Genomic DNA, 16,231 nt, shown 5'->3' with positions numbered 1-16,231 from the left:
GAACCTGTTGGTCGCTTTAATTATCTTTTCTTGTTTGGGGTGGCCATGTAGTTTCTCTCTCTCTCTCTCTCTCTCTCTCTCTCTCTCTCTCTCTCTCTCTCTCTCTCTCTCTCTCTCTCTCTCTCTCTCTCTCTCTCTCTCTCTCTCTCTTTCTCTCTCTCTCTCTCTCTCTCTCTTGTAATATGACTGATAATATTCTTTTATTTTTGGCACTTAAGGCTATGTTCCAAGTACTGTGGTACTGCATGTCCCTCTCACAATCAGGCCACAAACTCGCAACACCAGTTTGTGATCACTATCTCTCAAGCATCTGTCACATCCTCTGCCTCTTGATCAGCTGAGACACCATCTGGATCACAATCAATTGAGATACCTTTTGCCTCTGGCATTAACAGGCACCAAAATTTTAAATCCCTGGCTTTGAGATGTCCTATCTAAAGGATATTTTGCTTGTCATTTCAGAGCAAGTGCTATGAAGACACAATGGAGTTGGATGAACAGGAACATGAGATGGATTTAGGAAATTTAGAATGAACAAGAACGCCTACTAATTGAAAAGATACAGGATGCGAAAGTAGAATTGCTGTGTTTTAACTGGAAAAATCCAGATAGAACTAGATTTTCTGCATCCACACTATTAATTCAGGATTTTCAGTTTACACTTAGGCTTCAAAGAATGCAGATCCCAAACAGAACAAATGGTTATGAGTTGCCTGAGGAGTGCAGAAGGAAGGTGATAGTTTACTCCATCTGAACTGGGATGACCAACAATGTCATCATAGTTGAAGTTGCCACTGAGGACAGTCCAGAGAATTAGGAAGCTGTTAGTAGATCCTGACCTTGATGTGGAGATCATGACTGCCAGAGACATGCAATTGAGGAGTGAAGAGTGGCAATTTAATTTTGTATGTGCAGCAACTCAATGACACTGATCCCTCCATCTCAATCCTTGAAATTTCTGTGTTTGTGCCATTCTGAAAGCATTCTGACTGAAGATCCTTGCAATAACTCCACAAAATGTGGATGGGACTGCTCACTGAAATGACAAAAACAAATCTTGTAAACAGCAAGTTTTTTTTTTCTTTTCTGATGAGAAAATCTTTTGCCAGGATGAGTGCACAACAAGCAGAACAATAGATAGTTGGCTATGTGTCCTAAAGATGTGCCCAGAATCATGAAAACAAAGTTTTCTGTTCACATTGTGGTCTTTGGTGTTGTCAGCAGTGACAGGCATGTTATGCCACACACATCATTAAAGAAGGCCTGAGAGTGAACCAAAATAGAACCAAAAAAGAACCAAGAAGTTCTAGCAACCATAATCAAGCCTTGGAAGTTGCTGCAGAAGACAATACTTGTTCTAGCAAGATTCTGCATCAGCACACAAGGCCAGGAAAAATCAGAAGTGGCTTGAGGATAATTTTTTTTTTTACCATGTTACCCCAGGTATGTTGCCTCTAAACTAACCTGACTACAATCCCTTTGACTATTTTGTATGGAGGAGCAGTTAAAAGGATCACTAAAAAGACTACCCATAACAATGAAGCTGAGCTGAGGTAGAGAATCTGCCAGGCATTTCAAAATTTGTCTCCTAGTATTGTAAAATTCTTATCCTCTCAATTTTGAGATGATCTGATTGTGATGATGTGGTTGATGCTGAAAGAGGCTTTATTGAATAAATTCTGTCAAAAAAAACACTACTTTGCTCTTGTTTCGTTTCTTGAATTTTCAATAAATGTTTTAAAATAGAAAACATTTTTCCGTAATACAGATTTGTGGTGTACATTTGTGGGAATTAACATACAAAATATAAATTAAGAGATCTACACAATGACATACTTAAGAATTGTGTATTGTGTATGTTATGTGTATGATATTACCAAAAAAATCAATCAGTGAAACACCTATGAAGTGGAAATGTAGCTCTCCTTGTGGAAGTGTGGCAAGCGATACACATTTGGGAACTTGGCATCAATATGCATTGATGGCAAGCCCAAGTTATAGTATGTTAGTGGCAGACCTAAGCTTAACTAAGTACCTAATAGTGCACAGGCCTGAGACTGGTCAGAGTACTTAGCTGGAATGTTGACTGGAATGCCCACCTGGAGTAGTAAGTTGAGTGGAGTACAGCAACTTTTTTGTGTGGTAGCTGGAGTGACTGCTACTCACCCCTAAGTGTAACTGCATGAGCCACACTGGGAATGTGCTTATAAAAACTTGGGTCCAGAGTTCTGTTCTTCTTGAGGCCCAGACCCTAGCTGATTAAAAACCCACTGTTTAAGATGGGTTGTTAAACTTCATTTCATGACAATGCCTGTCACCATTTATCATATACCTGTTAGAAATTAATGTTTCCAACAAAGCCCTTCCACTGAGAAAAGTAAATAAATATTTACCATATTTGCCAGTGCACTAGACACTTTTTTCTTGAAAACAAGTTTCTAATAATTACCGTGCATCTAGTGCAGTGGTAGCACAGATGCCTAGGCCTACTGGTGTGGAGTTAACCCATTTAAGCCGATAAAAAATGAAAGTTAGAATTTCATGTTGCTGCTTTGCTATATGCATAATGTGAAAGGAAACTGCAGAAATTTGATAAAAAAAAACTCCATATGTGCAATTTCTTACATTTTATTGCAAAAAATCTATTGTTGCACAAATGCAACAAGTGGCGGTCCGACCACATTACATGTTGCGTAAACGCAACTGTTAGCATGTACTAACAAAAACATAAGAAAGAAAAAACCCTTGATTTGAACATATATGGGCACTATGGGAAACAAGTTTACTCTTTTTCACATAAAAAAGTCAAAGGAGGGTCCTAGGATACAATTCTTGGCAAGGAAGAAAAATTGAAAAAAACAGATACATTTCACTTTTGATACATGATAATAATTTCTTCACTAAAAAAGAAATATGAGAATTACTTCACTATAAATGAAAGAAAACCAGTGATTAGAACCCCTGGAGAGAGAGAGAGAGAGAGAGAGAGAGAGAGAGAGAGAGAGAGAGAGAGAGAGAGAGAGAGAGAGAGAGCTATAATATAGTTATCGAAAAAGAAATAGTACAACCTAGATACATTTTCATAGGATTCCGCTGGCCTACATGGTATGATACTGTACTGAACACTTTTGATGCAGGTATACTTTACATTTCTTGCATATGAATACAGTCTGAGTGTTACATAACTGACAACAGCAGCACCTTGGAGGATCTGTCTTCATGATGTGATGCCCAACATTATCATACCATATTTGTGCAGATATACCTGCAACACTGAGAACTGATTGTGATCTTTCTGGGTTATTTGGCTTTTTGCCATGATTCTGTAGCCATTCAGTAGCAGCAGCACATATGAATGACAACATATCCTCTTTGTACCCTCCTTCCCTTGCAAAAATCCAGGCATTATTTACACATACTGTAATCAGGTAAGTGACGATTGGAATGTACCACTTTTTCCCACGAATTAAAAGCCAGTACTGTGCAATATTTTGATCTAGTCTATCAACACCACTCATTTTCCAATTATACTGATGGATGGCATTTGGCATCAAAACATTCATATGTTTCTTTTGAGAAGCAACATAACGTTCAGCCTTCACTACTGGTGATACACCATACTCAGATGATGCAATGGTAACAATGCCATTATCATGCCAGTGTGCTGCAATTATTCCTGATTCAGCATCACAAAAATGTTCTTCAGATTCCTTAGGTAATTTCATAAACTTTGCAGGATTAGTAAATGGGTATTTTTGAATTCGGTTTTTTCTTAGTGTGCCAGTAGCATCATGGCCCCCTCTTTTGATTTTTTCGATAAGTTTGAGTGATGTAAAGAAGTTATCAAAGTAAAGGGATAACTTCTTTATTGGATAATATTTTTCTATAACATCCAAAACATCAAAAACAACTTTTCCACCAAGTCCATAAGCTGCATAACCCTTATTCTTAGCACCATCTTTGCCTTGATAAAACAGATATATCAAAAACATAACCATTTGGATCAGCTGCAACCCATGCTTTATAACCCCATCGCACAGGCTTTCCATGAATGAACTGCTTAGTCAGATATCGACCAAAATAGGGGATCATTGACTCATCAATAGAGATATTACTTGGCCCAAATACTTCCCTGTATTTGAGAAAGTTATCATTCAGGATTTCCATGAACAGAGAAACTCTGCCATACTTGTCATTTTTGGGAAGCTTTGTGTTGTCTGCAGCATGAAAGAACTTCATTATCTCATCAAAGCGATCCTGATGCATGGAGTCAGCAATAAGCTCATTGTAGACATCTGGCTGTCTCTGCAAATGCAGTCTGTGACGTGGAACACAACAGTACCCTGGCACCAACAAAATTCCTTTGAAGGTTTTCATTTCATCACTTGTTAACGTGAATGAATGTTTACCATTCTGGATAGCTTAGTTCACAGTTTGTTTCAGTAGGTGGTCAATTGCTAATACATCCAAGAAAAGCTCAAATGTCTGACTAGGCTTATGCGGAATATCAGCAACTGATGGTTTGCGTGGATAACATGGGACATTTCTCTTTTCTGGGAGATCTTGTGCTTTCCATTTTCTGAGTTTTATTATTTTCTTTTTCTGGGATTCTTGTCCTTCAGCACATTCATCTGCATTATCTTGTGACTCTAAAGATTCTATCACTGCTAAAGCAGTTAATTGTGTTGAAGGAAGATAAGAGATATCCACGCTTTCTTCTTCGCCAGAATCTTCACTGTCACAGCACCATCATTTGCAGGTATGATGTAAAGATCATGTACTTCAGTTTGTTTTACCATTCCACTGGGTTCATCTTCATCACTAACTTCACTCTCGTCAGACATGGTAGGTTTCTCTAGCTCGTCTAGAATGTTGTTCAACTTCACTTTTCTGAAAAAAAAAAAAAAAAAGAGAAAATATATTGCGTAAAATTTGTGTACACAACATGTATGCTGTCAAAAAACAATGCTAGGCTACACATATATATCTATTCACTGCAATTACATGTGCAAAAAAGATACTATGCATTGCAAAATAACTACAACAATGAAGAAGCCGGTGCTGATGCTTGCGTTAGCACAACATTGATGAACAACTAGGTGCCGATGGTTGCATTAGCACAACTTTTCTTTGTAATTTTTTTACACAACTGTCATCAGCATCCTATCAAATAAAACTTCGTTGAAAAGGGTTCCTTCATCAAAAGAAACAGAAGATTACTGTGAAATAGATATGAACAAATATTTGATAATGATTTTCTTTACTCATCTCCTTTTTGATGAAGACATCATTTTTCAGAAAGTGGAGCTTTTTTCACTGACTTTTCCCCTAAAATGGTGAGATGTCAGGAATCATATGGATCTTCCACTGGGAGTACTGGATGTCTACTGGCAACAGAAGCAGCTACAGGATGCAGCATGTTGTCCTTTCAGTGTAGCTCAACATCATGTTATAGCTTGTTTCGTGTTGCGTTGACGCAACGAGCAGCGCAAATGGGTTAAAGCAGTAATACACTAAGCACAAATATTGTTACTAGTAATAAAAATTCTCTCTTTCTCTCTCTCTCTCTCTCTCTCTCTCTCTCTCTCTCTCTCTCTCTCTCTCTCTCTCTCTCTCTCTCTCTCTCTCTCTCTCTCTCTCTCTCTCTCCTTCCCTTCTCTTCCCTTCCCTTCCCTTCCCTTCTCTTCTCCCCCTTCCCTTTTCTCCTCTTCCTTCTCTCTCTCTCTCTCTCTCTCTCTCTCTCTCTCTCTCTCTCTCTCTCTCTCTCTCTCTCTCTCTCTCTCTCTCTCTCTCTCTCTCTCTCTCTCTCTCTCTCTCTCCCCCCATTCCTTTCCCTTGTCCCTTATCTCTGACAGATAATGAGGAGGGGAGGTGACAAGGAGGGAGGTTTGAGACAAGACAAAAGAGGAAGGAAGAGGAAAGGAAGAAGGGGAGGAAGGAACATAACTGAGGAAGGAGAGTACATGGGGCAAGGAAGTGTAGGAAGGATGAAGAAGGAGGATGGGAGGACAGGGAGAAAGTAGAGAGAATAAATATAAGCAGCAAGGGTGAGGCGTGAATGAAGAATTAGGAGAGAAGAAGTATTGAGAAATAAGTATTCTTTTTTCCTCTCCTCCACTTCTTTTAATTTTTCCTTCATCCATTTCTTTCCCATTTATGCTTCTTTCATCCATTGTCATTCTCAATCAATAAGCAGCAAGGGTGAGGCATGAATGAAGAATTAAGAGAGAATTATTGAGAAATAAGTATTCTCTTTTCCTGTCCTCCACTTCTTTTAATTTTTCCTTCATCCATTTCTTTCCCATTTATGCTTCTTTCATCCATTGTCATTCTCAATCAGTCTCTTTCAACTTAGCAATCCTCAGGATTGTTATTCTCTCTCTCTCTCTCTCTCTCTCTCTCTCTCTCTCTCTCTCTCTCTCTCTCTCTCTCTCTCTCTCTCTCTCTCTCTCTCTCTCTCTCTCTCTCTCTCTCTCTCTCTCTCTCTCTCTCTCTCTCTCTCACACACACACACACACACACACACACACACACACACACACACACACACACACACACACACACACACACACACACACACACAAAGAGAGAGAGAGAGAGAGAGAGTCAGTCACACACACACACACACACACACACACACACACACACACATACAAGAGTAATAGATGAAGTACAAAACAGAGATGGGTGGGTAGATGCAGTGTATTTGGACATCAAAAAAGCTTTTGATAAAGTTCCACATAAAAGACTATTGTGGAAGATTAAACATATAAAAGGACTGAGAGGGACAATGCTAAAATGGATGAGAGACTACTTAAAGGACAGAGAAATGAGAACTGTGATCAGGAACACCTGTTCAAGTTGGAGTAATGTAACAAGTGGAATACCACAGAGGTCAGTGTTAGCACCCATTATGTTCCAAATATACATCAGTGATATGCAGGAGGATTTTACCAGTTATATTAATCTGTTTGCTGATGATGCAAAATTGCTAAGAGTAATAAAGAGCCACACTGATTGTATAGAGTTGCAAAGAAATATTGTCAAAATTTATGGGTGGAGCAAGAAGTGAAAATTGGAATTCAATGCTAAGAAATGCCATGTGATGGAATTGGGAAAGAGTAAAAGACCTGCATGGGACTATAAAATGGGGGAGGAAGTAATAATGAGGAGTAAGGAGGAAAAAGATCTAGGAGTGGTATTTCAGGATACCCTAACCCCAGAATGGCATAAATATTAGGGTGGCATTTCATTACAATGATAAGACTATGATGAAAAAAATTATAGCCACTATGCTATGTCCCAGGCTGGAATATGCAGCAGTGGTGTGGTCTCCGCACATGAAGAAAGACATAAAGAAGTTGGAAAGAATTCAGAGGGCAGCTACAAGGATGGTACTGGAGCTGAGAAACCTAACATACAAAGAGAGGTTGAAGGAAATTGGACTACCAACTTTGCAGGTTAGAAGAGAAAGAGGAGATCTAATAACAATGTATAAAATAGTTAACCACATTGAGGAGACAGACAAGCAGGAACTGGTGTTGCTGGAAGAAGATAAAGCTGGATGGACGAGAGGGCACTCAGAGAAGATCAGGAAGAGTCAGTGTTTGAGAGACGTCAAGAAATACAGTTTTCCACATAGAACTGGATATCTGGAATAGTCTAAATGAGGAGGCTGTTACAGCACCAAATGTGCATAAATTTAAGGAAATTCTGGATAAATATAGATATGGAGACAGGACACTATGAGCCCTGCTCGAACCCTGTATAATAAAACTAGGTAAATACACACACACACACACACACACACACAGAGTTGAAGGAAAGTGGGTGGGTGGGTGGGTGGGTGGCTGAGTAGGATAGATGGATGGAAGGAGTGAGGAAATGGGGAGGAGGTCAGAAAAGGGAGATGAGGGTCAGGAAAAAGGGTGGTGATCAGGAAAGGGAGAGGGAGAGAATGGGGAGGGAAGGATGGAAGAGAGAGAGAGAGAGAGAGAGATAGAGAGAGAGAGAGAGAGAGAGAGAGAGAGAGAGAGAGAGAGAGAGAGAGAGAGAGAGAGAGAGAGAGAGAGAGAGAGAGAACAAAACACATATATGCACACACATGGTTTTAGATGTGATGGTAGTACTGTACAGCCCCATTGCTTCATCACACCAGATGTGAGGACAGAACACACACTCTTAGAGAATTTGGTGAAACTTTTGCTGTTGCCTTAGACATATCAAAAACTTTTGATAGAATCTGGCACAAAGCTTTGATTTCCAAACTACCCTCCTACGGTTTCTATCCTTCTCTCTGTAACTTCATCTCAAGTTTCTTTTCTGACCGTTCTGTTGCTACTGTGGTAGACAGTCACTGTTCTTCTCCTAAATCTATTAACAGTGGTGTTCCTCAGGGTTCTGTCCTGTCACCCACTCTCTTCCTATTATTCATCAATGATCTTCTAAACCAAACTTCTTGTCCTATCCATTCCTATGTTGATGATACCATCCTATACTCTTCCACGTCTTTTCATAGACATCCAACCCTTCAGGAAGTAAACAGTTCATGCAGGAAAGCCAGAGAATGCCTGACTTTTGATCTCTCTAAAATTTCTGATTGGAGCAGAGCAAACTTAGTATTGTTCAATGCCTCAGAGACTCACTTCCTCCATTTATCAACTCGACGCAATCTAGACAACTATCCCCTCTTCTTCAGTGACTCTTAACTGTCTCCCTTTTCTACACTGAACATCATTAGTCTGTCCTTTATTTATAATCTAAACTAGAAGCCTCACATCTCATCTCTAGCTAAATCATCTTGTATGAAGTTAGGTGTTCTGCATCATCTCTACCAGTTTCTACTGCCCCCCACCTCCATCCCAACTGCTAACTCTGTACATGGGCCTTATCTGTTCATGTATGGAGTATGGGAGAGAGGGGTTCCACTCACACCACTATTTTAGGGATGGTGGAATCAAAAGCTTTTTGTCTTGTCAACTCCTCTCCTCTAACTGACTGTCTTCATCCTTTTTCTCATTGCTGCAGTGTTGCAGCTCTTGCTATCTTCTACCACCAACTACGTGCCTCCCCTCCTCATGTGCCCTTGCTGCACAAGACTTCCTTCTTTCTCTCACTCCTTCTCTGTCTACCTCTCTAATACATGAGTTAATCAGTATTCTCATTCATTCATCCCTCTTTGGTAAACTCTGGAACTCCCTACCTGCTTCTGTATTTCCATCTTCCTATGACTTGAATTCTTTCAAGAGGGAGGTTTCAAGACACTCTTTTTTTTTTTATTATGATTATTATTATTATTCTATTTGACATTGGTATAGGAATTGGCATCAAGTGGGCTTTTCTTTTTATTAAAAATTTTTGTGTCCCTTGGCCAGTGGCCCGCTCACCTAACACACACACACAGCAGCAGAGGAGCTGACAGGACGTGTTTTTCTAGTGCTCTGCATATAGAAGGACGGAATAACACAAATTGCTCATGGTGGAACAAGATATGTTATGAAGATCCTGGAATACCTAGGTAGTAAATAGGGAAGAAAGAAACAGTACCATGAGTATAGTTATCCCGTCTCTAGCAAAGTTTGGTTTGGTTTGTTTACATTTTGAACAAATATGGCAAAAGGCAGCACCCCAAGAGGTTCATTTGAAGGGTTTTACTGGAGAAGAAAGGGAACTAAATTATAGACTGCAGTGCAGAAAAATTTTGCATATGGAAGAAATGATGGACAAGTTATTGGAGAGAATAAAGGCATTGGAGGAATGCCAGAAGGAGACTGGTAAGGAGTTGGTGACAATTACAGCAAAGTTGATTGAGATGGAAGATAAAAATGAGAAATTAAATGTGGAAAATGACTGTTTAAAGAAACAAATAAAGGAAAAAGTAGAAACTGTTCTGAAAGGAAATGAGGAAATGAAGGCAAGTGTAAAGGATGTGGAAATGAGACAAAATAAGTGGTTAAATGAACTTATATTTGAAGAAGAAACACTAAAGAAAATAATAGAACAACAAGAAAATGAAAAACAAAACCCGAGACAGAAAGTGGTAGTAAATGTTATTAAAGAAGAGAAAAAGTTAGTGAGACACTGTAGAAAAATATAAACAAATAATTGTATTTGGTTTAAAGGAAAAGAAAATAGTAAGCAGAATTCAAAGAGACAAAAAGGAAAAGAACCTGTTGAATAAGTTACTGAAGAAAGTGACCGGTGAAGACAGTCAGGTAGTAAAGCAAGTGGAAGAGTTCCATAGAATTGAAAAATATGAAGAAGAAAAAATGAGACCCATAAGAATAAGGTTTGCAACACAGGTACAAGCAGAGGAAGTAATTAATGGGTCTTGGAGATTGCCTGGAGATGAAGAATATAAGAATGTATGGATAAACAGGGATATGGATGAGACTGAAAGGTTGAAGCAAAAGGAGCTGGTAAATGAGGCTAAACAAAAAAACAAAAACAAATGGAGGTGAAGAAGAATTTTTTTGAAGAGTAAGAGATATGAGGATAAAGAAATGGTACATCAAGCAGTAAGTAAGGTATGTTATACTAATGTAAATGGATTAATGTCAACAAAGATGGAATTAAATGAGTTATTAAACAGAACCGCACCAGATGTTGCTGTATTATGTGAGACAAAATTAAAAAAATGAATGGGGAACTCCTGACATTGGTGATAATAAATATGATTTATGGATGAAAAATAGAAGTGACAAGGGAGGAGGTGGAGTGACAATTCTGACAAAAAAAATGTGTCAAAGTGGAGAAGGTAATAAAAAGTCAAGACATGTCTGAAGTTCTACAAGTCATGATTAGAAGTGGAAATGAATTATGTAAGAGTGCATGTGCCACCTATGACTAATGCTTGGCAAAAAGAAGAGCAAGAAGAGATGTTGGTAGATGTGTTGAAAGGTCTTGAAAAAATAGTGAAGGAAAGTAGTGATATAGTTATTGTTGGTGATTTTAATTGTAAGGAGATAAATTGGGAGACATTGACAACTACTGGAAGTGAGAGCTCATGGAGTAATAGACTGTTAAACTAGGTGGCGAAAAACTTGATGATTCAATGGGTTGATTGTGATACCAGATTTAGTGGAAGAGATAAACTATCAAGACTTGATTTAGTGTTTACCAAGGACATGGAAATTATTGAAACTATACACTATGATAGCCCCCTAGGTAAAAGTGAACATGTGTTGATGGAATTTAATCTGAAAAATGAAAATGTAATCATTGATGAAAATTATAAGGTGAAAAGATTTAAATATAGTAAAGCTGATTTTCAAAAATCTAAAAAATAATTTGCTGCCATGGACTGGGAAGACTTCAAAGATGCAGATGTTCAGGAAAAATGGGATGAATTTATAAGGATATATAACTCTGCTGTGGAGAAATTTGTACCTAAAGGAGAAGCGAGATGTAGAAAAGGTAAAGAATGGTTCAATACAAAATGTAAAGAGGCTAGAAATTGTAAGCTAAATGTTTGGAATAGATGGAAGAAGAGGAAAACTGAGAGCAGATGGGAGGAATATACTGATGCTAGAAATAAGTACATTGAGATAATAAGAATGGAGAGAAGAAACTATGAAAGAGATATAATAGATAAGTGTATAAATGAACCCAAACTATTCTTTAGATATGTTAATGAGAAGATGAAGAAGAAGAAAGGTGTATCAAGATTGAAAATTGAAGGAAAAATCTATAAGAATGCACAGGACATTGCAGAGGTTATGAATAATAGCTTCAGATCAGTATTTACTGTGGAAGGGGAGTTTGATACTGGAAGAGGTAAGTTGGTGAGGAATATACTGAGTACAGTCCAGTCAGTTATGATGAAATACTTAAGATAATGGAAGAACTTGGTGTAAATAAAGCAACTGATCTAGATGGAGTATCAAACTGGATATTGAAGGAATGTAGATAACAGCTGGGTGATAAAATTCAGTGTAATGGTGACATCACTATCACAGGGAAGAGTACCAAAAAATTGGAAGAGAGCAAATATTACACTAATATTCAAAGGAGGAAATAAGGAAAATCCACTAAATTATAGACCAGTGTCCTTGACTAGTGTTGAAGGAAAACTATGCAAAAGAACAATAAAGGAAAGATGGATGGAACACTTGGAAAGAGATAAAGTTTTGGTAAATTGTCAATTTGGATTTAGGAGGGGAAGATCATGCTCCATGAACTTATTGTCCTTTTATTCAAGGATAGTCGATATTGTGCAGGAGAGAGACAGATGGGTGGATGGTGTCTATTTAGACGACTTGAAGAAGGCATTTGACAAAGTACCACAACGAAAATTGCTATGGAAGATAAAAAATTATGGAAAAATTGGAAGAAGACTGCTGGAGTGGATGGAAGATTATCTGGATGATAGAGAGATGAGAACAGTAATACAAAACCAGAATTGATCTTGGCTGAAAGTAATTAGTGGTGTCCCACAGTGTTGGGACTGATAATGTTTGTAATATATGTGAATGACATAAATGAAGAAATAGACAGTTATATGAACTTATTTGCAGATGATGCTAAACTGAAGAGAAGGGTAGAAAATGTAAATGACTGTATGGTACTGCAAGATGATTTATGTAAGATAAATAGATGGAGTAAATCTTGGCAAATGGAATTCAATTTAAGTAAGTGTAAAGTAATGGAGTTTGGTAAGAATAAGAAAAGAATACAATATCATTATGAGATGGATGATGTGAAGTTACAGAAATCAAAAGAGGAAATAGATTTGAGAGTAACAGTTACTGAAAATTTGACTCCAGACAAATACATTGATAAAATAACTGGAGAGAAGATGAATTTGTAAAAAGAATAAGAATGGCATTCTAATATTTAGATCAAGGAATGATAAAAAAGTTGTTGATTTTCACGACAAGACCAAGATCAGAATATGCAGCAGTGGTGTGGTCTCTTCATATAAAGAGGAATATTATAAAATTAGAAAGAGTACAAAGAGAAGTCACTAAGATGGTTCTGGAGTTAAGTAAGTTGACCTATAAAGAGAGATTATGAGTGTTGGAAATTCCTACTCTTGAAAATAGGAGAGAGAGAGGAGATTCAATAAACATCTATAGAATGATAAATGGTATGGAAAATGTAGGCAAAGAATGTTTTAAAAATTTAGACACACAGAGTACAAGGGGACACAATAAGAAGTTGAAGAAAGTTAACTGTAGAAGAGACATCAAAAAGTATAGTTTTTCTCACAGAAGTGTGAACAAATGGAATGAACTCAGTGAAGATGTTGTCAATGCCATAACTGTCCATGCTTTTAAGTCCAAACTGGATAGATATAGAGATGGGATACTTTGAGACTATTCCCCTCCCATAAACCACAACTAGGTAAATACACAGATTTCTTTTTTTTTTTTTCCCATGACTTTATGATGAAGCATAATATATTTTTTCCCACAAAACATCCTTGTTAACCCTGCATTACTCCCTTGGTGTGTTTTGGCACCCCAGTTTTGCTTAAGTGCTCACAATTCCTAGTTGGCAACCTTTTTTTCTTCTCCCTCCCAATACTCTTCTGACTCATCAAGCATGTGTCACATGTAGTATGGCACAGTTGTGGCTCAGTTTTCCTGGGAGTTAGATGTTTGTTTTGCCTTCTGGGGTGGTCAGTCACCCCAGACTAACAAAGGTATGTATTTATGATTTATATATTCTCTTTTCCCATCAGGAAATGAAAATATGTAGATATAAGTGCATATTATGTATCAGTAGCCTACTCTGTAATATAAATATGGAATAAAATGCTATGCTTACTGATTTTAGTATTTTTTTTATCATTATGTATGGATTTATTATTTTATTTACAATTTATTACTCTTTCATTCTTGTAACTATGAGCCTAGCTAATGTAACATCTTTTCATTTTTTCAGGCACAAGATGGATTATGATGCAGAAATGAAGAGGATTCAGAAGATGTTGGATGAAGTAGAAGTGAGTAGCTCATAAGACAAAGAAAGTGTGGGGAAGGATGTTCCTGCCTCCAACAGTGAAAGTGAAGAAGATTACCTGGAAGAGGATCTGCATGTTCCTGATTTTGAATGTTATGAATCAGACCCAGATGATCTACCAGACCAGCCCCAAAAGAAAAAGGCAAAAAATTGATGGATGGAAGGGAAAAAGATAAAACAACATGATGGAAGAAGAATGTTCCTAAATTGCTATGTCATACCCTTTCTAGCAATGTTATCAAATTTACACCAGAACTAAAAGGACCAGCTCTAAATGCCAATTCTCCTGCAGACTTTTGGGGAGTCTTCATCACGGCAGAAATAATTGGTTTATTAGTAGAACATACTAACTCGATGATCGCTATGCAGAAAGGGAACTATACTCAGCCCTACAGAACAAAAGACACTGATGTTTTCGAAGTGAAGGCATTGACTGGACTGCTTATGTTAGCTGGTACATATCATGTTAGCAGGCTGCACCTTGCTCATATCTGGAAAGCAGATGGTACTGGCATCGAGGTGTTCAGGCTGACCACGTCACTGGATTGCTTTCATTTTCTATTATGTTGTCTATAATTTGATGACAAAGCAACAAGTGAGAAAAGAAAGAAGGTGGATAAGCTTGCCCCAGTTAGGCAAATATTTGAGATGTTTGTTGAAAATTGCAAAAAGAAAAACACCTCATCAGAATTTGTGACTATAGATGAAATGCTTGTAGCCTTTAGGGGCCACTGTCCCTTTAGGAAATATATACCCAGTAAACCAGCTAAATATGGCATCAAATCATCACGTTCTATAATTCAACCAAAGGAGGAATAGATGTGCTTGACATGATGATGGATAAGTATTACGTTTCCAGAAACAGCTGGTGTTGGCCTCTAATTGTGTTCTTTGCTCTGCTGAACATTGTCTGTGTCAATTCGTATGTCCTGTATGCTCACAACCCACAGAATAAACTCAAGCACCGCAGATTCATCAAGAAAGTATGCATGATGCTATTAGAAGACACTCTAAAGAAAAGACTGCAGAACAAAAGGCCAAAAGGTCTCAGAACAGAAATTGCAAGGCTGTTCCCTGAAATTGCAGATGCAACATCCTCAACAAGCTCACAGTTTTTACAATGCCAGGCAAAGAGATGTGTATTTTGTGCCAGGTCAAAGGATCGAAAGGTGAAAACAGTATGTAGCACATGCGGGAAACATGTTTGCAGGGATCACGGTAAGATGACTGTGAGTTGCATAGATTGTGAGAATGTAGCAGTAAGTGGTGAATCAGAGTGAATGTAATGGTATGTAATGAACTCACATTTTTTTTGTTTTCAATTTCAATTCATGGAAATATTTTTTGTTTACTTTTGATGAAAAGAAAAAATGTTTATGTAACAAATTTATTCCTATGTAATGAGCTCACTTTTTTTCTTTTGTATTTCAAGTCATGAAAATTTTTGTGTTTGCTTTGGATAAAGAAACCATGCTTATGGTTTATGTATTAAATTTATAATAATTTTCCTTTCAATAAATAATTATATCTTTAGTTCAATCTTTGATTTGATGTATTTTGTAAGGGAGATTTGCCTATTATGTAATATTTTTTTTCACTTAATATTCATCATATATATTAAAAATTCATACAAACATGTGTATCTTGTGGGTATTTTAAAAGTAAATGTGACCTGAATTTAAGTTTTGGTAATTTTTCCTTAGTTTTATAATTTATTTTATTGTATTACTTTGTATTAATATCAACTTACTATAAGCAACTCAAACTGTTTAACAGGGGTTGTAGATGAATCCTAAACCAGCAGTATGACTATATTTTACATAATAGTAACACTAGAAACATTTTTGTATTGGGGTGTGTAAATACCCCAGGAGAGTACTCATGTTTGGAAACCCCAGCAAAGTAATGCAGGGTTAAATAGGGGTGTGTGTTATGCAGAGGTGTGTCTAATACATGAGTAAATACAGTAATTGATGTCAACAAAAACTCGGAGAGCATCAACAGGTTCTTGAAAGTTCTTTCCATGTTCTGCTTTCATCTCTATAAGTGGTCCAGGCTTGGCTTCTTGAATTAGTCTAGTCTTTAGGTAGCTTATATTTCCAAGGCTTATAAGAAGCATTGCGAGGAGGAGGATTAAATAGGCAAGGGGCAAAAGATTTACCTAAGGAGGAAATTATGGACAAAAATCAATTATACACTTCATTAACAGACAAAAGCAGAAAACTCAAAATCACAATCAATTGTGAACAGGAACTCATTGACTTTG

General features: G+C 37.4%; 1 protein-coding gene across 9 annotated transcripts in view; it reads left to right on the top strand.

Annotated features, from left to right (window-relative positions):
• The window catches only part of LOC135114911 (uncharacterized), a 162,057-nt gene extending 146,559 nt beyond the window's left edge, over window positions 1-15,498 (top strand). For 7 of the 9 annotated variants that reach the window (XR_010275709.1, XR_010275708.1, XR_010275710.1 and 4 more), the window contains one exon: window positions 13,888-15,498. Coding sequence is in view for 3 of the 9 variants with exons in the window: in XM_064031175.1 (XP_063887245.1) it covers window positions 13,888-13,905 (18 nt within the window). In the remaining 6 variants the exon portion in view is untranslated. Of the gene's footprint in view, window positions 1-218; window positions 1,071-13,887 lie in introns of those variants that run through there. The other 2 variants (XM_064031174.1, XM_064031173.1) reach the window with 2 other exon arrangements.
• The last annotated feature ends 733 nt before the right edge of the window (window positions 15,499-16,231 follow it).

Source organism: Scylla paramamosain, chromosome 28 (assembly GCF_035594125.1).
Source record: "Scylla paramamosain isolate STU-SP2022 chromosome 28, ASM3559412v1, whole genome shotgun sequence".
NCBI classification, from domain to species: domain Eukaryota; kingdom Metazoa; phylum Arthropoda; class Malacostraca; order Decapoda; family Portunidae; genus Scylla; species Scylla paramamosain.
Note: the sequence above shows the minus strand (reverse complement) of the source record. Positions and strands in the feature narration are given on the sequence as shown.